At 42.2% G+C, this 25,980-nt stretch overlaps 1 protein-coding gene across 1 annotated transcript; it reads right to left on the minus strand.

Moving 5' to 3' along the window:
- Nucleotides 1-474: 474 nt before the first annotated feature.
- On the minus strand, nt 475-25,028 carry LOC121953532 (SLIT and NTRK-like protein 3). Its single transcript, XM_042500698.1, has 7 exons — nt 24,961-25,028; nt 21,960-22,240; nt 19,334-19,585; nt 18,981-19,096; nt 17,773-18,702; nt 13,955-14,174; nt 475-2,706 (listed from the first exon to the last, which is right to left on the minus strand). Exons 2-7 carry the CDS (start codon nt 22,173-22,175, stop codon nt 1,588-1,590), a joined length of 2,853 nt encoding a protein of 950 aa, XP_042356632.1. The 5' UTR covers nt 22,176-22,240; nt 24,961-25,028; the 3' UTR covers nt 475-1,587.
- Between the last annotated feature and the right edge of the window lie 952 nt (nt 25,029-25,980).

The following is a 25,980-nucleotide window of genomic DNA, read 5'->3' on the forward strand; positions in this document are numbered from 1 at the left end:
TGCAGGCTCGACTCACATCTGATCACTCAAACACGCTGCGTGGACAAGCTCACAGGCTTAACTCACCTCGAGCTGTTTCTTTTATGCGCTATTAAGGCAACAGAGATGGAAAAAGTGAGTGTGCATTTGTAGGGGTCATGTGTGTGAGTGTGTGTTAATGTGTCACACAGTAGCTGCCATCCTTGTTTTTTGTTTTTTTTTTACGTAGCACCCTTTATTGTATTTCGTGGGTCGGCGGTAAGAAGGCTGAACCAGATGCAGAATCATCCTATACATTAATATAACATGATCCCTTACAGGAGAGCTTCAACACGCAAAAACTAAGAATAAATATATTCACAACTGCCTCTACTATTGGTAGGAGATGAAAGCATAAAAAGGTACCTCCGTAAAAGATAATAATCGATAGTTGATAGAAGTGTCTTTTTTTTCTGACAAAAAAAATGCCTTTTACGTCCTGTGGGGTTTTTTTTCAGTCCATTGTTTCTTTTTTTGCCGTTCAATTTTCCTCTGAGAAATTCGTAAAAATCAATAACCTCTGTGCCTTTTGTCCGATGAAAGAAAACAGGGAGTAGAGGTCCGTGTGGCCTCATTAAGTCTGGCTGATTAAGAAATCCAAAATGCATCCATTGCAACAGTGTCCTTCTATGTGTCGGCCTTCCTTTGTTTTGGAAAAAAAAAAGATAATTCCTTTCATCCATAAAACCTTTTTATAATTTCACACAGCAACCAAACTATTCCTGGATATGTCCCTCATCTAGCCCTGTAAAAAAATTCAACTGGCAAATTAAGTTAACCGGATGAAATGAAAATGAACTGAACTGCATACAAACAACTCCGATATTGACTGGGTATAGTATTATTTTTGGCTCATCCAGGGGAATGCAATCATTCGGCGGCTTTTTTGATTGGTTTCAGTCTCAGTCGTCCATCAGCGTCCCATCCGTTGGTAGTCAAACCTCTTTGTTTAGATAAATAGATCTGTATTCATAGAAAAATAAGCATTGACCACACTGCTGGCTGTTCATTGCTAAGGCACTTGGCTGTTTTCTCTTTCCCTCTTTGTCTCCGTCGGTTCTCCATCGTCCACCCAGTTTGCTCCGCACCTTCTGCCCGTCACAGTTTATGACTCTGTGTTTGATGTCGCAGGGAGCTGGCGAGTTTCACCTCCACGCAGGTCTTTTGAGAGAATATGAACACTGACGCCCACGGTACTGTCTCCTGCTCACTGCGGCGCCGAGTAGAAAAACGGAGCCTCAGTACTTTACGATTGTGAGGAAAAAAAAAAAATCTGTAGTAGCTGCAGCTGAAGTTTCGCCTCCAGGCAGAGATCTGGGATCTGATAATCCTTTCCAAACCTATACGCCAGTAGTGGGGAAAATACAAAAACTGACCTCAGCTCGTTATCCAGGAATAAACATGTGTGTAGTGAAGTCCCGCTCCCCCACAGGCTCCTCTCAAAGCCACGCCAGCCTCTGTACAGGAGTCATTGTTACTGGATGATTCATCACCAGAGAGGGAGATGATGAGGAGACAAGAGAAGAGGGGCAGCGGGAAGAGGAGGAGGAGGAGGAAGAGCGGGGAGGGTTAAAACTGGTAAGACCGGTCCAGAACCTCCATGTAGTCTGGCGTGGTCCTCAGTCTGGCGCCCTGCTCGCTCTGGCCGCTGTTACCACCGCCTGCTGTGGCGCTGGCGGTGGTGACCACGAGCGTTTGTTCGGGTCTGGCGTCCTGTTTGGAGTCTTGGGGGTGAGGGTAGCGGGGCGGCGGCCTTGCGTACCTGTCTGGCAGGTCTCTGAACTCCGGGGTGGGGAGTCTGAAGAGGCAGTCCACCAGTTCGACCTTAGGGGTGGGGCCCTGGCTGTCGATCACTGTGGGGCAGAGGATGCCGTTGAGGCCGGGGAGCGGTCCCATCGCTCCTGTGACGGTGTTGATGGGCGACGAGGACACCTCGAGTGTCCACTCCCTCTCCTTCTCTGCAGGGCAGTATCCTCCCTCGCTCTCTTTGGAAGCTGCAAACGTCTGCTGCTGCTGCGGCGGCGGCCGCTGCTTCACCGCCGCATCCTCCTCTTTGTAGATAGGGTTGCTACACATGTGTGGGGCTGCAGCGGGGTTAGGACCTTTCGACGCAGCCTCTGGGGGCAAGATGGTGTCGTATACGTGGTTGTGTTCGGGCGGAGGTAGGGGCGGTGTCTCCGGGAGGCCGTGGTGATGGTGGTGATGGTGGTGGTGTGTCTGCTCTGTGAAGATCCCACACTCCATCTGGATGCCGGCCAAGTCTACCTCTCCCTGGCGACGGAACGGCAGCTTGTCCCTCCTCCTCAGGGCGTAGGCGATTAGTGCCGCTGCCGCAAAGAATGCCGACACAAACAACACCAGCAGGCTGAGCACTAACACCGACAGAGGGATTGAATCCTTCCCAGGAGGGATCAGGGGGCCCAGCCCTGAGCCGGGGTATCCAACCGATACACCGCTGTCGGCAGCTGTGGAGGTGGCTGTCTGCTCCTCATGCTCCTGGTCCTCCTGGGGCTCCAGCTCAGGGCACAGCAGCTCCATGGAGAGGGAGCGGAGATCTACTCCTTTGGTCTTTTCCGGGGAGTGGCAGACCACCTCTCCCACCACCACCACGGCGCTGAGCCCCTCCAGCCAACGCTTCAGTGGAGCTGCTTCACAGTTGCATTCCCACGGGTTCTGCTGCAGATCCACCTGGAGAAAAAAACACACCACAGCAATTTGTCAGTGTACACCAGTGATACTCAACTTACGTCCCACGAGCCAAATCTGGCCCCTGATAGAGTGCTAGGTGGCCCCCGAACAATTTCAAATTCACAATAAAAAGAGATTTACAGTAAGAATTGTTTTTGTACTTTTATTACACATAAGGTGCCAAAATGAATAAAACAGCATCAAAATAGAGCTTGTTTATTGAAAAAAGTGTCAGTGGAGCATCCTGTGCACCCCCTGAAAGAGGTCCTAGTTAAGCCCCAAATGTCCTAAAATCCTAGAATTATCCTAAAATCCTGCAACCTCCTAAAATTTGAGAAACTTGCAAAATCCTAGAAAAGTGCTAAAATCCAAGAAATTTCCTATAATCTTAGAAATGTCCTAAAATCCTACAAAGCCTCTAAAATCTGAGTAACTTCCACAATGTGCTAAAATCTGAGAAATGTCCGAAAATCCTTAAAACATGTATAGAGCTGCTGTGACAGGCCCCTGGCCTCCTGTCATTTTGCAAAAGTGGCCCCCAAGCAAAGCAGCATGAGTATCCCTGCTCCACACTAATTGCTGGGCTGCCGATCAATGCAAATTCATGAATCATTTTGAGGTAAGCAAACAAAAAATAGATAATTTTGCTGACAGCCTTATGATAAATATTAGTAACTTTGCAACTGTCTCTTGAGTTGAAGAATAAGCCCATTGCTGGCACTCTAATAAGATGACAACAAGAAAAACGATGTTTTCTCTGCTACCTTTGCTTTCCACCAGCTAGAATATATGAGAAATTAGTTTCCTGTATTTGCATAATAGAATACAGCTCTTCATGATGGCCAGCGTTTGCCTAAAATGATTTTCTAAAACATGCAGGTGATGTAAAGTACTGAATAATGTAAATAATGTCATTATAGGGTCATCGAAACACTGAAGTGCTTGCATTTCCTGAATGGCTGCGCACCGGCACGATATACTCTCAATAATGGAGAACAACTGAGCAGTGACCAATTCAACTTGTACCACCCACAAGAGCTCTCTCTAAAACTTGTTCACACATGTACTACAGCAGGTTATAGGAATATTTCAGTTTACAATAAAGACCACTCAGAGTTTACATAAGTGGTTATTGACAAAACTCAGCGGCGGGTTTTGTGTGACGAGCATGTGAGAGTATCACGGCACTTTGTTTTGAACAATAGACGGGATGTGATGCAACTCTCCCCTGTGCTATAATCCAATAGGTGTGTGCGTAAATCCATTTTCTCATTGCCAGCTATTGATTGCGCGTCCTAAAAACAAACTCAAATATTCACTTTGCCACATTTTAAAAAGGGTAAAGCAGATTATGCACAAAGGGAATCACTCACATCACGCTGTATTGTCTGCAGAACTGATCTCTTCCATATCTTTAGCAATGACATTGGCAATGAAAGCTGATATTCTCTCTGTCACACTTCCAAGGAGCTTGCACAAATGTTGTCATGCTAATTTGGTTAGGCCAGCTCCCTGGCTTGCAGAAATAGATGGATGCTTTTCGAGATGATTCAGCATTGCTGTTGTGGGAGCCGTGGAACAACTACTTCCCAGCGCCTCGCACAGAACAACAGGATGCTCCTTCACTTTATTGGAGTTAGCCCACTGTGGGCTTTTGTGTGGCTTTGATAATGACATAATTGCAACTGGAGGGTGAGTAGAAACAACACTCTGCCACAGTTTTAACTCAGCTTGAACACTTCCACTATATTAAAGGTCCGCTTAAAAGTGCAGTTTTCCATGTTTCAGCATCATTGTGACACAACCGAGCTGTAATTCAGCATGAACGCACATTAAAAAACCAGTGACATTTTAAATGAACGCAGCGTGACGAAAATGTCAGCTTGTTTTTGCAGTTTTATAACTTTTATAACTGCTATCCTCCATCTGGTTGAAATTTTCGAAGCATTTTATTCAAGGTATTGTTTGCTTCCACACAGATCCCAGGGGCTCTATCCCCTTCTCTTTTGCAAGCATCTGCCCAACATGTCCAACACCCTTTACAATTTATACGCCTGGTCACCTAGTGTGTGATTTGCTGTCAACTTGTCAATCAAAGTTGTGTTTTGAAGAGAAATTATAGACCCTGAGTTAGCCCGACAGTTGCTGGTGGTAGAGAAAATACAAGTGCATGAAACCACTTTATTTTGAACGCGAAGCCTTTTAGTAAAGTCATTCTGCTTAGAGAGTCATTCACAGTGCGTTAATGATACTGTATCATTATCATACAGTATACTCACCAACACTCTGGGGGCCAAATCAGCCAATAAAGTCTTGTTTAAAGGTTCTTTATGTAACTTTTTTATGAGTATTTTATCAGGTTTTATTGCCAATAGGTGAACAGGCTGCATCGTAACTTAAGAACGGAGACTGTCCTCGATTTCTTTGGTTTCCTTTAGAGGCTTGTAGACTGACTTCCATGTAGGCTAAAGGACTCAGGAGAAATTCATTTTGAAAAATCCAAACAACATGAGCGTGGGGTGTACTCTGGGCACAGACGGAGTGGCAAAACACCAGGTACAGTTTTACTGACACTTAACCGTTTGTTCTTCCTGGTCTAAAAGTTTGCATTCCCTTGCAGCAGCTACTCTCCTCATCCATCAATCTGATTTGATCAGCTTTAAACGGATTTACAGATCAGTTACTCTGCCCTCGAGTTACAAACTGCTGCTGAGGAAAAAAAGAAGATAAAAAAAGGAGTTTTGGTTATAGCCAATTCCTCTCAGTGGCCACTCAGAGCCTTAAAGTTCAGTCTCTCTTCCTCTGTGCTGCACATCGCACCTGCTGCACCATCTACCAAAGAGTAGCGTGACAGTCAAGAGCACTCACTCTGCGTCAAAGACTGGGAACCGAAACGTCCCCAGAAGCACTGACAATGACTAGCCAGAAAACAAACAAAACCAAAAAACATTAATCGAGTTGAAGCTATCTCAGTGGATTGAGGGATCTTCGACTTATGATTTGAATCTCAGACACTCAAGAGGAAACCCTGGAATGCTTCTGTTATGAATTTTGGTGGTTTTGTATTTGTTAAAAGTTTCCTGGAGCCAAGAAAAGAGCCTTGCAGTGCCTTGCGGGCGAGGCCAGCAGTAAACCTGAAAGCGAAAAATCTTTTTTGGCACATGTGCCCCAAGAGAAACTCCAATGGAATAAGTAGGCGCCATTTTGGGGTCCAGTATCTAGTTATTATTATAAATGCAGTCATTGGAGTGCAAGAGTCATAATGATGACTGTATGTGGATTAATAACCATGATTTTCTGACAGTTACATATAGAACCTTTAAATGTCACAGTTTTGAGTGCAACACTCACTGTTTTGATGCTTCTTTTTATCATAGTCATGATGAAATTCATGAAAAACATCTAAAAAAAAGCCTCTCTAGTCAGAGAAAATATTCAGCCTGGCTTAAATAATGCCATCAATTTTGGATGGAAGCTGCCACGCTTTGGCCGCAGAGGAGTAAATTTTACTCTTGTGGGTTTTTATCATTATGACGCAGATGAAAGATCAAGCAATAATTGTCCAAAATGTACATGGGAGCCATAAAATATACCACATCAGGGGAGAAATTCAGGATGTTCTCAGCGAGCCGTGTGTCTTATAATTGATCACTTTGCCCAAACAGCAATATCCTGTCAGTCACCACAATTGTTCCAGTTAGTTCACAGAAATATAGTCAATATAAGCAGGTTTTGGAAGTTCTGGTGCAGGGATTCTGCTGTAGTCTCTGGTGACGAGACGGCCCTGAGCTTCGGCTTGCCAAGCCTTCTCCATACTGATGAATGTGTTTCATTGTCTTTTGAATAATACACAGAGCGAAAATGAAAAGAGTGCATTAGAGGAGGAATCTGCAGTATACGCAAAAAATTTAGTTTTACTGAAAACTGTATAAATTGGAAAAGCTGTCTTCATGGCTACAGTATATGTGAGATGTTATACATACAAAGCTGGAGAAATACGTCAAAGCAATCCACTCGTGGACACTCGTGCCGTTAGATTTCATCAGTCGGTGATGTTGAGTGCATTCCAGAAGGATTTTTCCTGTTTTTGAAGTGTTGTAATTTACTTTCATAGTGTACTCACGCTCCCTTTGCCTGCCTCGTCGACTTCTACCTCAGATAGTGATTTCCCATATTTCCCAGAGCGACTTCAACAACCCCTTGAGAAGGGGCATGAACTTATTCTATCCAGCAGTTTGTGTTTCATGTAGGTGGAGAGAGAGCGGTAGTAATAGCAAAGAGCAAAGAGCAAGAGTTTTTTGGTCCATCGAGGCTATTGTCAGCAGAGAAATTGGCATCTCTGCCTCAGTGTGATTGCTGAACATCAGTGCAACATGGTGAGTCTAGAAAGAGGCCCTTGATCTTTTATTCTGAGGGAAAACAAACACTGACTTTTAATGCTGCTGGATTAGATATCTGGATTTTCGGTGTTTGAAGTGTGCCGAAAAGTGCAGTGGAAGTATGTAGACATGACACGGTGAATGTGTATGCCCTGTTACCTGCAGAAAAATACTGAACTACAAAACGAGTGCAGGAACTCAGGTTTTTGTATCGTCGTTTTTGGAAGTCACACACATAGTAAAGAATCTACTTTTCATTACTGTTGTAGATATATAGGGTTAACCAATTAGAGCTGCAAGGATTAATTGAATGACTGCTGGCAATCAAATTAATTGCCAGTTAATTATATAGTCAATTAATCATTTTGGTAATGTTTTAGGATTTTTTTTTAACATTCTCTGACTCAAGCTTCTTACATGTGACTATTTTCTGGATTCTTTATTCATATATGATAGTAAACTGATTTTTGTTGGGGGTTATGGACAAAACAGGACATTAGAGGACATCATCTTAGGCTTTGTAAAACACTGATTGACATTTTTCACCAACAAAGTTGCAACCCTACTATTTAAATAAAATCCCCTTTAAATAAAATCCAATAAAATCCAAAAAGTTGATTAAGCTGCCATAACAACAACATTCTCATATCCAAATTCTGTAGTTTACTTTTTTTTTGTTTAAACAATGTTAACAACAAATAGTGGCCAAAATCTGTCAAAGCATGACAGGTAAAAAACTTGGAATACATACTTAATGTAAATATAACAACATATTGATTCTGTGAAAAGAGACCCTACAGAGAGCCACGGTAATGAGTCTGCACAGTTATGAGTCAGCACCTCCGGTTCCCTCGTCTTAATGGGTTTTTTGAATGGGTTTTTGGTTAGAAGCCTTACATAAGGTCTGTGGTTAACACAAGCTGAAGAGACTTTCATGTTTTCTTCTACAACATATGTCAGCAAATACCCCAATCGTGAACTTTGAAGCTTTGATGTGTCTTAAAAAGGGAGGTTGCTAACAAGTAGCTAAATGAGACTACAGAACTTCAAGCTGAACCGGGCCGAACACAGCTTTACAGCCTCGTAGTGGTGGCAACGTGACCGTAGTTTAGTTCCTTTTTAGCCCAATGTTAGCTTTTTTACTTATGGCAATTGTCGTTTAGCTTGCCTCAATCCAAAGTCCAATGGAAAATCTCTTGGGCTTTTTGACGAGGGTACCAGGGCGAAGCTAACCTCCGCATCAGCCTACAAAAAAACGTCATCCCGGGGCACTCAATGTGAAATCAATGGAATAAAAATGTCTTAACTTTGAACTGTTCGATTGTACTTTACATTGTATTCTGTTCTTGTATTTGTATCTGTTCTGTTCTGTTAATTTAAATGTCTGCCAGTATTTTGTTTTCTGTATTTGGCATTTCATGTTAAGTGTCTTTGAGTACCTAGAAAATTGCCCTGTAAGTCCTATCTATTATTATTATTATTATTATTTCTTTTGTTCTTTTCTTTTCGTTTTATACTTTGCATGTGAACCTTTGTACATTTCCTGAATTTTTTTTGTAAATTTCTGCACAAAATTACCACTTCTAAAAAACTGCACAGCTCTTTCATTTTAATTCAGATATATTGTACATATGTTTTATAGTATCATACTGGGGAGGGGGGACGGGGCTGTGGCTCAGGAGGTAAAGTGGTTCTCCCACTAAATGAAAGATCTGTAGTTCGATACCTGGCTCTGCATGTTAAAGTATCCTCGGGCTAGATACTGAGCACCAAATTGCTCCCGATGGGACCATCGGTGTGTGAGCGTGTGTGAATTACTTACTGAGTACCAGGTGGCACCTTGTACGGTAGGCTCAGCCATCAGTGTATGAATGTGTGTGTGAATGAGATAATGTGTCATTTAGTGTTGAAGTGCTTTGAGTAGTTGGACGATGAGAAAGTCATACTTTTATTGTGATTTTCTTCCATATTCAAGTTTTTTTTTTGTTTTTGCAAGACTTGCTTTTATGTTTAATTTCATTTCTCTTACTATATTTATGTTATGCACCAACACACCAAAGCAGTTTACTTGTATGTGAAAACCTACTTTACAATAAACCAGACTGATTAAATATCACAACATATCGATACAGGAATAATCCTGATTTAATATGTACAATAATATTCATGTTTATATCATCCAACCCTACAGGGGATTGATTTAAGGTGGTTATCTATACCAAACTACTGGGAAAATCCTGCCTTTATCTCGCAAGAAACATCATCTCGCATGGCAGTGAAACGATTTGTTGTAAACCGGCTTTACTGGCATTTAGTCAATGAGGATATCTTCCATCCTGAAATAGAAAATACATGCCTGCCAGACGACTGGTCAAATTCCAAAAACGCCTGGTATTTTCAGGGGCTTTTATTGAGCTAATGTATTTATGTCTAAAACACCTGTGGTGGCTGTGTTTCTGCTGTGCTGGGCAGTTTCAAGAGAAATATTGGCTGATATTACAGAAAAAAATTATATAATGCATTAAGATACCCACTGGTTTGCTTTGTGTTCAGGAGGATGTAAACTGGCCAACTGAAAATAATGGCCAAACTATGAGAGGCAGGAGGTGTACTGACGGGTAATCTTTTAATGTTATTACAAATAGGCTATGATATGGTGAGGGCATTTATGATTGTAATTAACTCTATTACCTGACTATTAGTCGAGTTTTAGACGTGAATCAAAGTTAATACTATAGAGTACAGAAGCAAAAAGGATAAGAATAACTGGAAGTGAATTAGCATTTCAGTCCTCCCAGTTCACTTGTCTCGAAGTCAATGGGTTTTTAAAGGTTAAATAAGGTCTGTGGATAACGCAAGCTAAAGAGACTTTCATGTTTTGATCTAAAGCATTAAATATGTCGGTAAATAAACCACTGTGCACTTTAAAGCTTTATGTGTCTTAAAAAAGGTGGTTACTAACAAGAGGCTAAGTGAGACTACAGAACATCTCACGCCAACACGGCTTTATAGCCTCGTTGTCATGGCGACATTAAATCATGCGAATGTTGAGTAGTTTGTTAACAGCCGAATGTTAGCTTTTTACTTCTGGTGATTGCTTTTATGCTTCAAAAATCACAATGATGGTGTTATATATGAAGAATTTCTAACTGAACAAAACGTGCAATTACCATAAACGCTTGTTTGCCAGAGCTTATTTTCGACAGTAATCCACGATCCGAGGAGTCTGTGGTCTGGATCCCAAGGGGTTGGGGGCGATGTTGGTCCCTTAAGGGGGACAATTTTTTTTTTTTTTTGGTCTCTTTCATTAGTTTTCTTTCAGACATTGATTGCATGTATTTTTATCACTCACTCTAAGAATGGCCTGTTCATTGTTGTCTGTACAATGGATATCAATAAAAGAAAATTGATTATTATTATTGATTTGATTAAAAAAAAAACATAATAATTATCCAAAATCCAATGGAAAAATCCCACAGGCTTTTTGATAAGTGAACAAGGGCAGCATTAGCTTCAAGGCTGACCTACAGGAAAATGTCATCCCTGGGGGAATTTATTTAAGCAATGTTTATACGATTAAAAGCTCAGCAGGCACCTATTGGCAACCGACTTATAACTATATGATTATTTCTGTATCTTTCAATAAAGTTTTAATCAGGCAATAACATTTTTAGAAGCTCCACTGCTAATCGATAATGACTTTGTCCACACAAGCCGGGTGTCATCTAATTAAAATACATTGGAGAGAAGTCTGCCATCTCCAACATTTAGCAGCTCACACCGAAAGAATCTATACTGACAAACAGCATTACAGGTAAGAGGAAAAATATGTGATTTCGATTTGGGGCTGGACTGTCCCTTTAAAGGTGCATTTTGTAAGATCTGGTCACGATTTTAGTTTAAAAAATTTTAAAAAAATGAACTAACCCTATCAACAGGTGTGAAGAAGTAACACCTTTGATGTTATGTCCAAGATGTATTGTATTGTACTGCACTGCTAAGCAGCCAATACATCCTGGACCGAGAGGCTATAGTGAGTCACTGTAGCCTCTAGTGTGCCGCAGGAGAGGATAAAGAAGTTGAGCTGGCTGGAGCATCGAGTCAATGGATGCAGCGTAGAAATTACAGTCTCAGTGAATTAGTTAGTGTGTAAAAAAACACAGTGATGGCAGAAGCTCCAGGAAATCGACCGTTATCTCCATCACAAGCAGCTCCCGGAAAGAAGCAACAGTGAAGAAAAGGAGCAATGTAAGAAGACGCAAAACTAAAGTAAATATCTGTGTGGCTTTTGAAGACTGGAAACGGCTTTTGGAGACTAAAAAAGATGCAGTCTGATGATGCAATGTTACTTTCAGACCGATAAGTAACATCTAAAGTTGGTTATTTACCGAAAAGACAAACTTTTCAAATGGCGTGATGTGACTGTTTTCTTCTTTCTTCTGTGGCTTAAAACTGAGCAATAAAGTAAACTACACACAAACGCCACACGTTAAGATCATGAGATAACAGTCTTATTTTACCAGCTGTATTCTGAGTTGCCTTTATTTATGACTGGTGACTGTAAATTGTGGTTGCATTGACATAGTAGCAGAATGAAATTAAAAGGGAGAAATACTGCCCCCTTTTTGGTGGCTGGAACTTACATAATGCACCTTTACACTTTAAACATATTAAGATATAACGTAAAGACAGATTTAGTTACCTTTGCAGGCAGGTAAGCCGTTTTCCAGTCTACAGTAATAAGGCAAGAGGCTGCTGGCTGTAGCCTCATATTAAACAGACAGATCATCTAACTCAGTGAGAAAGCAAACACCAGAGAGTGTGTATTTTCCAAAATGTCAAACTCTCCCCTTTAATATTAACAGAGACTCAAGTAAAACTGATAATCGGGTGGATATCAGTTGGGCGCTAAATAGTTCCCTGTCAAACCTGCCCTTGGTGAATATCGAGTTGTTCTCATCAATCTTTCTAGAGTCTTTCTGCATTGTTTTGTTTCTATCTGACATCTTTACACAAGGTGAGATGTGGCTTTAGGCAAGTTTCTTCTCTGCAGCTGGCAACGATAAGAGCGAGCTGCCCTACGACACAACATACTCTTTGCATCTACCGAGGAGAACATATGTATTTCTGAACTTTATGTATTTCCTGGCGCAGACTCAGATTCTGATTCACCTTGATTTTATAATAGTCTTGCTGTTGGTTTTCAAAGGGAAGCCTCGCTTGTTCTTGTGTTGCTGTTAATTAACTAATGTAAAGAACACCATGGCAATTTTCTTTTTCTCTCTAATGTCTCATTACCAGCTATTTTTTTAAGTAACAGTGACATCAGGGAGGTGTTTTCAGAAATATCAGTGCGTGTAAGTGGGTGTAAATGTTTAATCCTGTTCTTGATGGCGACAATGACTCTAAGCTATACATGCTGCTGCTTTATGATTATCAAAATGGACTGCCTTTTTTTCTTGTTTTTTTTTTTATTAACAGCAGCAGCGAGCTTCACCCTGCTTCCATCTGTGTTACCCTTTGATTTTTGCTGTGCAAACTCTGGCTCTGAAAACACACGTCAGCGCCCAGAAATCACGCTTCCCGAGCTTCAAACAGGGCAGCAATAAGTCAACAGGTGATATCATTGTCACATTATTTTCTGCAGTCCATGGGCAGCGCTAATGTGGCTTTGTCAGAGTAATAACAACCCTGGTAAATGAATGAATTCAATTACAGCGCTGCAGATTTTTTTTAGCACTACAATGGTGATACCGCTGGGCTTTATGAATATGGCACACAGTGCACTTCCATTTGGTGGATGCTTTAATGCTTTTGGACATCAGAGGCGTATAACAGCACAAAAACATAATACACTTCTACATGGTTCCTCCCTCTCCATAAACCACCGTCGTCCATCCCCTGAGCAAAAATTTAGAAACTGCCTCTGAACTGCCAGCCTCACCCACACTACCCAGGATCGGGAATTTTGCACGGAGCAAAGTAAAATGGAAATTCACAATGACATTCAGGCTAATCCACACCCACCTTACCTCATTCTACTCGGGCTGTCTAAGAAAAGCCTGGTACACTAAATTTGCTGAAGTGAGAGGAGGCAGGATGAAAAAATGTAATACCTTGGGTTTGGTCCTTATCGGCGCATTGTGTGCAGCAACCAGTCACATACTGTAGTGCTCGCTGCAGTTAAATGTGCGAGGTAAGGCCTAACACAGTGACTTTAACACATACTGTAGTTTACACAGCCGATTCACAAAGAGGTGCATTAATTACAACCATGCTCCAAAACTTCAGCTTTCTCCAGTTTAGCTCCTGATTTATTAAGACCACTTATGCAAATCGAGTCAATTGCAATTTTCCAATTAGAATACCTGAGGCGCAACCAAAGTCCCACATGCCACAGCAGAGCTCTCAAAACAACAGACGATGCAGATGACGGAGGAAGCTGCAGCTGTGCCAGAGGCCAGGAGATCAGGGGCTGCCAGGAGTTTCAGAAGCGGGTATCCAAGATTTCGGCTTGTTTTTGTTCAGTTCATCAAGCTGCGATAATGTAATGTGTCTTGGCAATCTATTAGTTCTTTTAATCTCATCGTCTGACATTTGAAATAAACATACTCTGTATAATTATGCACATTTTCGTTTAGTAAATCAACGGGGGTGATCCAATTCAATAATCTCCCATTTTTCACCCTGCCACTGTCACTCAACGAAATGCATGTTATTTGGCCTAAATCTGCTAAAAGCTTCGTGCCAGGTATCTGACTCATTTACACACCAGCGGGTTAGCAGATCAGAATCAGTTTTTTTCAAGCAGCCACCTGCACCGAAACCCTCCTCTCAATCATTCAGCGGATACAGTCATTTGCACCAACCTGCACCAGTCCGGTGAGGTGCTCCAGCACGCCCTCCATAGGAAGCAGCAGAAGGTGGTTGTTTCTCAGATTGAGTCGAGCCAGATTAACTCCAGAAAACACGCCGAGAGGAAGACTCCGCAGCAGGTTGGCATTGAGGAACAACAGCTGGAGGGACGGCATGGAGTCGAAGGTCCCGGGATCAACCTCGCGGATCTCGTTGTATTCAAAATAAAGGTACCTAAAGAGAGGAGAGGACAGCGTTTCAGTGTCTCTGTATGCAAAGAAACTGAAGATGGACTGTGAAAACAGGAGGATAAATGTGGTGTGGTTGTGTTCAAGACATACTTTCCAGAATATTCCTAAAAATGCATACAGACTCATACAGAATTAATACCTCTATATCATTAATTATGACTCAGTGGAAGTGTGTGACAGCGTATTTATGTGAGGAGACTCTGTCCTCTGCATGTATTTTCTTATTGTCTTCTTTTTTTCTGTGTTTTGCAACGTTCATGTATGGAGGACAAAAAATGACTAAAAAGTATCAATGAATAAATGAACTAATAGAAAAACAAAGGTAGAAATAAATACAGGAAAAAATAAATAAATATGTGACTAAATGTATAAATACATACAATGATAAAGAAATGAATCTGAAAATATAGAAATAAAAGAATTATTAAATATCAGAATAAATAAATCATTATAGAAAGAAAGAAAGAAAGAAAGAAAGAAAGAAAGAAAGAAAGAAAGAAAGAAAGGAAAAGATTATTTCTGTAAGGCTTTACTTGTGTGTTAATGAGGTAAGAGGTCCTAACCTCTGCATTTATCTCTTTATTCATGCATTTATTTATTATTTCTGTCTTCACTTCACCATGTATTTATTCTTTTGAATATTCATGTTTATTTTTTGTATATTTTAATACATCTATTTATTTATATTTAGGTCCTTTTCTGTCCTCCATATTTCTGGGTATTTATCTCCACAATGCTCAGATGAGGTCAAAACTTAGGTACCGGAGTGTAAGCAGCAGACAGCTAAGAAATAGTGTTGAAAAATTAATAACATAGTGAGGCGAAACGCCAAAAGAGAGCATATCTGAGGTCTTTTTATTTAATTTTTGCTGGCAAGCGTGTTTACAATAGTGACCAATAATCCTGCAAAGTATACCTTTAAAGGAAACTATCACTGCATCTCGGTACTTAGTGATATCTGACAGTGAAGATTTATGAAATATATTAAAATTACATATTCTTTGTCTTAACTTTGCAAAAAAAAGAAAGTAGTTCTTGATTAAAGCACAGTATGAATTTTTTCTATTAAATCGAATTATTTTGAAGCATAATTCCCATCATTCCACACCCCAGCATGATAATAACATAAATGAATATTTATGTAAGGACTTCGTATCAGAAATGTGATTTAATCTGCGCTTTTCACAGCTGATTAGCTGATCACTGTCAAAGGATATTGTGTAATTTAGCACTGATGAGTTCTTACACTCGCCTCGGCATGTCTGATCATCATGTCAAATTTAAGACACTTTGAATTTTAAAGTTTTTTTTTTTTTTCAATAATACAAATCAGTTTGAATTTTAGGGAAAATTAAATATGACTGTAGAGCTTTCCCTGCATGCTAGTGACCCAATATACTTCCACAGCTGTAATAAGTAATAGATCTGGTTTAAATTACTTACTGCTCACTTGCCCTGGAGTCACTAACAAAGGCTAACGAGAGGTTAAGAGGAAGACTTTTTGAATGTCCTGAGAGGATCTTTATTATTGATTAATAGTCAAATTAATCGGTCTGAAGGTTTTCAGTACCTTATCTTAAAATATAGTGCCAGTGGAGCTGAGAGACTGGATGACGCTGTGAATACAAAGGTTTTATGGCACAAACTGTCTCAGTCTTTATACAGCAGAGCAGTGGGTATGTTAATTTTTTTTGGGGGGGGGGGGACATATGAAACAGGGGGTTTGGAGTCCTCTGCCAGAACATTTTGAGTGTTAAACACTTAATTTAATTAATTCTGGTGCATTTTAATGCACACATTTGTGCCTTTTCTGCATCAATTTATGGTGTAAATACAGCGTTTCCCATACATTAATTCATTTGTGACGGCTTGCCACAAACTAAACATCTGCCGCCACAATAGATCTTCTATTATTGGAGCTTGACCATTCATTAGGAGCGCTGTTGAAATATCTATCTGTCTATCTATCTATCTATCTATCTATCTATCTATCTACCTATATATACTGCTTGGTTATTCATGGTACCACACTCTTGGAGTGCAGCGCGTACTCTGGGCACAGGTGGAGCAGCAGAATGTCAGGTGCATCAAAAGTGAAACTCTCCTGGGTCTAACAGCATACGTACACTCGCAGCAGCCGCTCCTGTCATCCATCAATCCCAGCTGATTAGCTCTAACAGATCGAAAGATCAATTACCCACCCTGCAGGTCACAAAATGCAGCTGAGGAGCAAACAGAACTCATGGAGAGCTCTGCCTGTGCTGCGTTCATGGACCCACCAAAACCTCTGAATTTATAGCGGGTACAATAATACAAAGGGACGCACACATTTATTAAATGTGTCTTCAACTCCTGCAACCTAAGCAAATAGGTTTAATTACATTTAATATTATGGTAAGAGAGCAACATGCAATTAAAAAGGGCGACCCCAAAACTGCAAGATATTAGTAAGAAGTACAAGAAATTTACCTTAAATTAGTATTAAAAAAAAGAGAAAAAGGTTATAACAAAAAAACAAGGCTAACAAGACTGAGAAAAAAGTAATTTCATTTATAAATTATAATAATTCTGTGAAATAATTTTAAATATGAAATTATGATACTTTCCCTAGCTTTTTTCTTTTTCCCCAAGACATTTTTCCTTAGATTTTCAAAATCTACTAATTTCTATCAATTTGTGGAACATCTCTTCACAAGTTGCTCATTGCCTTTTCAAAAAAATATTAAAAATATTAAAGAAATCACACCAATTTGCTCAGGGTTCAAAGGTTTAAATAGTTGTGAAAGGCATCTGAAAGAAGAAAAGTGATGTTGCTCTAGGTTTCAAAGGGTTATATTACATGTATTTATTTTTTTCAAAATAAAAAATCCTCTGCTATTGTCTTTTTTTTTTTCTATTGTTTTTTTGGGATGGACAAATGCACATGTTCAAAATATTGAAGGGGACGTGTCACCTATGTCCCCCCGATGCTACACCTATGAAGCAGAGGATGAAAGTTGACTTGGTGTCTTAATCAAACACCACAATGTTTAGCTCTCTGAATAAATACAACTATTGACTGTAGATATTTGGCGTATACATTATTTGCAGAGGAATTATCTTTGTAAGCCTAATCTGACAACGATACATATGCATCACTCTGACGACTCGTTTTCATAATAAGCCTTTATCCAAAAGGCAAATTCCTGGCACCATCCAGACGTCTCACCGCCTTATTAACACCTCTGTATGAGAATACAGAGAAAAAAAAAAAAAACAACCCATTAATTTTCACGTTGTCACTCATACACAAGCTCACACCTCAACTGAAGCATGCCATCAGGCAGCGTGACTAACAAATGACACTCCTGGAAGAGAATGGGCACCTATTCATTTCAATCAAATTCCAGCATAATGGTAATCAAAATGTTCTGCTGTGTGCTATGCCAGTATTACAGAGAAATTAATTTCCACATACTTATTAAAAAATGTCTAAATACCTAAGCTGACATGTGGTTTCAGTTTATGAATTTGTTTGAAGTGTGGTAAAAGCTTGGAACGCTGGGAGTGATCCAAAAAAAATTAAATTAATAAAATCGTACCTCAGATTCTGCAGCCCCAGGAACATGTGGGGACTGAGCCTCTCCAGGTTGTTGCCGTTCAGGTAGAGGCTCCTCAGGCTCGTGAGGCTGGAGAAGGCGCCCTCCTGGAGGTACGAGATGCGGTTGTTCCCAAGGTGAAGCAGGTCGAGGCTGGAGAAATTCCAGAAGTCTGTGCGGTAGATCCTCTGGATTAAGTTTCCACTCAGGTACAGCTTGCGGCCGTTGAGGGGCCGGGGCGTGAGCTGGGACACGTTGAGGAAGCCGTTCTCCTTGCAGTTGACGGTTAGGCCCAAGTCTGTGATGTGTAGGTTGCACGTGCAGCCCAGGGGACAAATTATCGGGATGGGGGGACGTGTCTGGTAGCCGGCGACAGGGGGATTTGGGTTGGGCATCAAGCTGCGAGGTGTGGGTGATGTTTTGGATGGTCGAGGCCGTTTTGTGGGCCTCGGTTGCCTCTCCCGCTCTTTACGCTCCGCTGAGGACGAAGACGACGACGTAGAGGAGGTATGAGTGTTCTGGCGGGAACCGTGGACCATTGAGGACGGTTTAGTCGGCCTGACTCGCCCGGGATGGGAGTTAGGTTTAGAGTTTGGGGGCAAATGTTGGGGCTGTGATCCCGCTGACGGACCTCCTCCCTCCGCTTGCAGCTCTTTATCAGGGAGGTCAGCGCACAGCTCCTTGCGGGGTATTTCCCTCAAGTCCTTGCCGTGAAGGTGGAAGGGATACTCGCAGGTAACATCCCCGACTACCGCCGTGTAAGGGATCTGACCCAGCCACTGCTGCAGCTGCACTGCCTCGCAGCCGCAGTTCCAGGGATTCTCCTCCAGCTGTAGCTCCATCAGGGAACGACCGACGTACTCCAGCGTCCCAGCATATGCCAGGCTCTTCAGACGGTTTCCCCGCAGGTCCAGATGAGTCAGAGACACAGATCTGGAGTAGGGAGGGAGGAGGGGGGGGGGGATAGTTAGCTAGGTTAGATGAAAGGACAATCTGATAGTAAGTGAAAATAAAGGTTCACACATTCCATTGCTGCGAAATCTGCTTTTTATCTGATGATTAATCCGTCTTTTATGATATGAAATAGTATGCCACGGAAACATTAATTCGACAACAGTACAGACTGGCTAATTGTGTCTGACACTGATATTTCTACAGATCCGTCCCGGCATAATTTAAAAAGCTTTGCAGCGGAATAATCAGAATCTAACCTGAACAGATGAGCAGGCAAGACGGGGATCAGGTTGTCGTTGAGGATGAGAACCCGGAGCTTGTAGAGGAACCTCAGAGCGCCACTGTCGATTCGTTTGATCACATTGTAGTCGGCCTGCAGGTAGAAAGAGAAAATGTGATGAACGTGTAATTGCTGCTATTGAAAAAGTAGACTGAAGGGAGCAGAAATAGCTGAGGCACTCTCTATTTGAAAACGCAGAGATCTTAAGATTCTTTCAGTCGAGCCACCTGCTAGCCGTTCTGTCACATCTTTCTATTGTTATCTTGGGCACATTTGTCAATAATTCCATCAAACACGGATGATCAATATGTATTATCGTCTCAATCTCACCTGGAGGTATTCCAGCGCCTCTAACCCGGCGAAGGTGTCGTTTCTGAAGACCTCCAGCTTGTTCTCGTGGAGGTACAGGCGTCTCAGTTTGGCCAGCCCGTGGAAAGCTCCCACTCTGATGTCCTGGAGTGCATTGTTGCCAAGGTTTATCGACACCGCGTTGCCAAGGTGCTGGAACCCGTTGCTATAGAGACGCCTCAGAGAGTTCCTCTGGAGGTTGAGTTTGAAAGGGCGGACCCACGACTGTGACACCTGAATGATTAATTAGAGGTCTGATTAGTTATCTTATTAATTACATGAATTTAACAGTTAGAAACACCCATGAGCTGCAGTACAGACAGGATATTAGACTTGGAGATACGGTATGATAAAGAGATAAAATGACGGTGCAAAAAACAGTGCAGTGCAGCTCCACGTGCATGACCAGGTAAATTAAAGGGATACTTTGCCAGTTTTCTACCGGCTTTTTATCAAAACCATGTGGGTTGTATAATGATAATAATAATAACTTTTTTATATAGCACATTTGAAAACAGAATTTACAAAGTGCTTCAACAATTAAAGCAAAACAGAAATGGGATACATAGACGATGATACAACAACAAAAAGCCAAACAGCCCTATTGAACACAAGCAAGAAGAAACTAGGGAAGAGTTAGGATAAAATTAAAACCAGGGGACAAAATGCAAGATGCAGGACACATAATGTCGATATAAAATAATAACAAAAAAATAAACCAAAAACAACATCAACAGAAACAATAAAAGCAATCAAACCACAAATAAAAGGAAATAAAATAGATAAAATATAAATTAAAAATATAAGTAAAAAGAAATGAAAAGATGTATGTGCAGATAACTGTGGTAAAGTAACTAGTGCCTAGATGTCTCTCCCCCCTGGCAAAACTATAAAATACTCCGGTGGAGTTTCACTGGCTCTCAGGCAGTTGCTCAAACTACAGGCTGCACTCTAACATTTTCATATTGCCTGCCACCCATGCAGCGACTGCAGACACAAAGAGTATAGAATAGCTGATCAAGAGACGCACCTGCCTTTCTCTCTCTCTCTCCTTCAAATTTGGACTGAAATCCTGTCATATGGTAAAAGCAGGCAGTGCTGATCGAATATAAGTCAAGATTAGAAGACCAAGAAGAGGAAATGCTTTATTCATCGTTGAGAGGAAATTCAATTTTTTCACTCTGTTGTCATATCATATATGCACAGGCTGGAAATACACACACATGCACAAACAGAACCTATACATGCATTAAATGGAGAGATGTCAGAGCAAGGGGGCTGCCCATGGACAGGTGCCCTGAGCAGTTGGGGGTTGCCTTGCTCAAGGGCACCTTGTTAGTGTCCAGGAGGCGAACTGGCTACTAGTATATGCTCCATACTCGGTCCAGACGGGGAATCAGCAATGCTCTGGTTGCCAAGCCAAGTCCCTTTAGACTGAACCACTGGCGGCCCAATGTCATGTACTATACTGCACATTTCTCACCTCAGATGTTTTCAGAAACAGATTTTAGTGCCCTGTTTAGCTGTAGTGTGTGAACAGGAAGTGGGTGCCATACTGCTTCCTCCATAGTGAAAACAGAGGCAGAAAACACATGATCAAACAGTGAAACCGAGCAGCGCTCATCAAATAAAGATTGTCTTACCAGGTTGCATATTTCTCGCCTCAAATGTTTTAAGAAACATATTTTAGTGCACTGTTTAGCTGTAATATAAGAATTTGTGAACAAGAGGTGGGCACCATATTGTTTCCTAAAAACAGAGGCTAAAAATTCTGAAATTAAATGAAAAAATGAAGCAGCGCTGATCAAACATGTCTCACCTCAAATGTTTTCAGAAAGTTTTAGCTTGTTGTTTAACTAGAATACGAGATTGTTCGATACTAGCCGGCCACCATTGTGCCACATGGACGAGTTTGCATTGCGGGGTTCTCACAAATTTTCCAGAACAAAATTTCAAAACTATTCCGTGACTTTTCATGGACTCGTATATTTTTTTAACTTGCCCCACTTGCCTAGTGTTTTTTGGACTTATAAAACTCTGTTCAAACATAATTTCAGCTAGCTGACAGAAATGAAAGTTGAGGCCTAATGTGGGGAGAAAATTGAAACATGTACTTGATTGTAAACAAAACGTCACATTTAAGAGCTACATTACATCAGCAGCTACAGAAAATAAATTTGCTGTTAAATTGCATCATATGGAAGGTTATCAAAGGAAGATTACAGTTAACATTTCATTATAGGTAACAATTTTCCATGACTTTTCCAAAACTTAGTAAGGAATTTCTTTCCAAATTCCATGAATTTTCCAGGCCTGGGAAACATGACTGTTAACTTCCATGACCTTCCCAGGTTTTACATGACCATGGGAACCCTGGCTTCATGTCACCCACCAGAAGGAGCATTTACTGGTCTAGTATGGTGCAGTGCATTCTGGTAGTTGTAGGTTTTCCACTTATTGAGGAAAATTCGAATGCCACAGTCCTTTTTCTCAGTTTTCTCTGGTCGTGTAGCACCAATTTCAAAAGTATATGCATCTTTCTGCTGCACAGACTGCCTAGCTTTATGCGGGGCCCTCTTTATATATGTGAAACACTTCTTTAACATACCTGGCTGACATTAGTGAAGCTCCGCCCATCGCAGTGCACATGCAGCACGCCTTCTTTGACCTCGCAAGTGCACGGCTCGAAGCACGGTTCATCCACTTCCTCCTCGGAGTTGTCCACTAGAGGGGTGTGTGTGGAGGTGGGGGTAGGGGTGGGGGTGTGCGATGCCCGGGAAAGACACACACACCCCAGGGCCACCGCCAGAGTGACCCACTGCATCCTCCTGCTTCTCCCTCTCAGCTCAGCGGCCTGGGGCTACGGCCCGGCATCGGCCCTTCACCGCACTGCATGGAGAGGCACACAAATACACACACACACACACACAAACACAAACACACGATTAAAAGAGGGCAAACAGCCAGGGAGCGGCAGCAAAAGTCAGTTCAGGATGAATCAGATTGATGATACATCACAAGCATACTAAAGCAGTCAGAAAATAAAAGTTAAATCACACAGACTGGAGAGCCATGGGGGAAGATTTACATTACATTAGAATAATGATGTATAGGGCAACTGGAGGCCACAGTGTGCAGTGATATGAGCATGGTAAACATATGTAAGATGTTTTTTAGCACTGGAGAGCAACGCTTTGGATTAACAGGGTTCCCAAAAGCAGGAAATATTGATTTAAAAACAACCCTGCTGAACAAGCTCTCAGCTGCTCCAACATTGCTTTTGAATTAAAAATTCAAACACTGACATTGAAAATGCAAAACAAAGGCAAACACGTGGGCTAGTTCACCTGTGAATCACATTTTATCATTCTCAGAGTGGCTTGCTGGACAAGTAGGGGTGGGGAGAGAAAATAAAAAAAGAAAAAAGCTTGTGATGAATATATTCATCTGTACTCTCAAATGCCCGGTGCGGCTAAAATGTCACGCATGTGTTGTTTTAATGTATGCGATATGAATATGGGCGAATGCAAATCAGATTCATAAGGCTTCTGTCTAATGAACTGCTCCATTTAATAAGATGAATGGCAATCAGAGAACAGAAGGATGAGGCACGAAAAACCCCATATTATCAATCAGCGGAAATATGTTAGGTTATCAACAGCCATCCAGTCCCGTCATAATCATCATTGTGGTAATGACAGTGGAGTGAAAGCGTCGCTGCGAATCCAAACTCTTCAAAATTTTTCAAAAGGGCTGATGTGAAGGCAGCGCGATGACAGGCAGGAACATGAACTGATGGTGATAGTGATGGGGGTGATGATGATGGTACAGTATATGGCACCAGAGTGAGAACAGAGTTGCAGAAGTCCTTGGAAGAAAAAAAAACCCAAACAAACAAAAAAAAGCACAGGGGATATTTCCTCTCAAGTCTTAATGAGATCTAAATTGGATAAAGCATCTCGGTCTGCTCTTACAGTGTTGAACACTGCCATGCAGAAATGCAATAATGATCATCATGGTATGGTAGCTGTAATCATACGGCAATAATCTAGCATCAGCGAGTTAGACAAGGAGGCAGCGGTGAAAACATCGCCGCCCGGGAGAGGAAGAGCAATCACAGAGATGATTATGACGGGGAAAAAAGATGAAGGCAGAGGTGGAAATGAGAAGGAATGGAGGAGGAGGAGGAGTTAAAATGGGAACAAGGTGAAGGAATGGAGTAAAAGGAGACACAGACAGATAAAGGAAGAGTAATGGGCAGAGAGTAGGTGCAAAGGAAGAGGAAACGGGCGAGGTGGGAGTGGGATTGCATAAGCAGTAGGAAGTCAGTCAAGGCTGCCACTCAGGATGAGAGCTCACAGTGAAACAGCTGAAATCTGATATTGATTACATCAAAGCCCTCCTCTCTCGCCCTGCACACAATGTACGCCTGCCTCACAGAGAGAAGCAGCAGCAGCTGAAGCCAAGTTACATGTACTAGAAACAATGTGAGAAAGGTCAAAGCATATACAAAAAAAAAAAGAAAAAGTGCTGCTCTCAGAGCTTGCCAAGTACAAAAACAGGTAGACACGTGTAGATGAGTGTGTGCTTTCATAACAAATACTTGTTGGGAAAAAGCATGAGGAGAAGTGAGAAAGATGAGGCTGAGAAAACGCAGGACAGTCTAGGCCGACGTGCTCAATAGTGTTTGACAAATTGGAATACAGAAAGCAACCCATTCACAGTCCCAGCAGGGCTTCAGATTCGTCAAAGCAAATGCATTGTTTATTACTGGGCCTGGAGCCCCCCTATATGGAAGAGATCAATACCGAGTCCAGATAGACCACTGGGATCCCTCCTGTTAGATTCAGCTTTGGTGGATGGCCATCTCTCCCTTAATAAGAAGCAACACAGTCAACACTCAAGCCTCTTTCTTTAATCAGCCGAGTGGACTAGTCAGCAGTCGGCATAGCTCTGCATCATTATTGCAACAAGAAAGGAGAAGGACTTTGTGTGTTGAGTGGTGATAAATTAGTCTGTCCGTGTTATAAAAACACACACACACACACACACACACACACACACACACACAGTGTGGCATCCCTCCCTGTCTTTTCTTGAGTTTTTTTCTCTCCTCTAGACCTGCACACTGACGCAACCAGAGATGACGGTCACTGCTTATTCCTCAGCATATTATTCATGTCACATAATTCCAGTGTCTCCGTCCTCTCTGTCTGTCAGAAGACACACTGGCTTTTACATGGGCCCCTGTCCCCCCCCACCCCCCAACCCCCCCTCAAGCAGCACAGCACAGACCCGCACTATCAGGCAAGCAGCAGCACATCACAGATCAAAATGCATATAGGAGCCTGGATAGCAAGAAAATCAATTAGCCCCCTCCTCTCCCCTAACATTACACACAAATTGTAATAGTTAGCAGAATTAAAGCATGACCAATTAAACAGCCCTAGTCATTAACAGGACCTATTAAGACATTTACCAGGCTATGTATGAAAATCCTTGGCAGAGTAACGCAATCCAATTGCATTCCCCATTGTCTGTCTCTCCCCAGCAGCTTCTCTGATCCACACAGCGACGCTTAGCAGAGCAGGGATGCGGGTAATACTCACTCAGTCCGCCGCCAAAGAATTAGGGAACGACCGAGAAAACACTTTAGAGGCTGACTGTCGACATGTCGTTCACATTCAGCCGCACTCCTCTCTCTCTCTCTCCTCTCCTGTAGCGGCTCAGGCGGATGGGGAGGGAGAGAAGGGGAGGTGGTGGTGGTGGTGGGGGGGACAAGAGCAAGAGGAGGCAGCGAGGAGGGAGGGGGGGACGTGATAAGACTGCAATGAGGTGGAGGATAAAAACCGAGAGAGAGAGAGAGAGAGAGAGGGAGAAAGAGAAAAACCGATTGGCTTTAGGATGCAGGTCCGCTTCTCCACAGTGCAGCCCGTGGGAGCTGCGGCACTGGACCGCTGGACAGGCGTGCAATGCGCGGAGTTGTAGCCTGCGTGGTGATGGAGAATCCGCTCTTCATCTAAACACACAACTGGGTAATTCATAGAGGAGAAACAGGGGTGGTGGTGGTGGTGGTGGTGGTGGAGAGGAGGGTGCTGGAATTAATCATGCAATAAGGCGGCGCGCAAAAACTGCGAGTTTGTGTTAGGCAAAAAAAGACATGAAGCGCGCGCTGTGGTGGTGGTGGTGGGTTTCCTCCAGTTCACATCATAAACAGATTACAGGAGACACAACACAGACAATGGGGCCCCCATAAACTTTCTCCTCACGTTGCCCGCGTGTGCAGTCTGGTAAAAATACCCCGACTGTTCAGCTATACCGACAATAATTTATAATCTCATTAGTTTATTCATCTCTCCTCGTGCCCTTAAGCGCCGACGGGTTTCGTGAAACCGGTGTGTGTTACCATGGCGACTCGTGCCAGCTGGCATCGTCGCGCACACACACACACACACTCACGCACGCACGCACGCGAGCACAGCCATCAGTCGGGTAAAAACTGGGGTGACTTTTTATGAACAGGGAGGCCTGGACGTCGCATCAAAACACCTGTCCCGCCAAATGGAGGTGGTGGGCGCAACAGATGCCGCGCGGAGATTGAGAGCGATGGAGCCCCCCCCACCAACACC

This window comes from Plectropomus leopardus, chromosome 14 (genome assembly GCF_008729295.1).
Source record: "Plectropomus leopardus isolate mb chromosome 14, YSFRI_Pleo_2.0, whole genome shotgun sequence".
Lineage (NCBI taxonomy): Eukaryota > Metazoa > Chordata > Actinopteri > Perciformes > Serranidae > Plectropomus > Plectropomus leopardus.

Coding starts and splice junctions, on each gene's coding strand:
- LOC121953532 (XM_042500698.1), bottom strand. CDS start 22,175: ATGCAGTGGGTCACTCTGGCGGTGGCCCTGGGGTGTGTGTGTCTTTCC. Junction 19,586..21,959: donor GCTTCACTAATGTCAGCCAG/GTATGTTAAAGA, acceptor TTAATCATTCAG/GTGTCACAGTCGTGGGTCCG. Junction 2,707..13,954: donor ACCTCACCGGACTGGTGCAG/GTTGGTGCAAAT, acceptor TTTTTTCTCCAG/GTGGATCTGCAGCAGAACCC.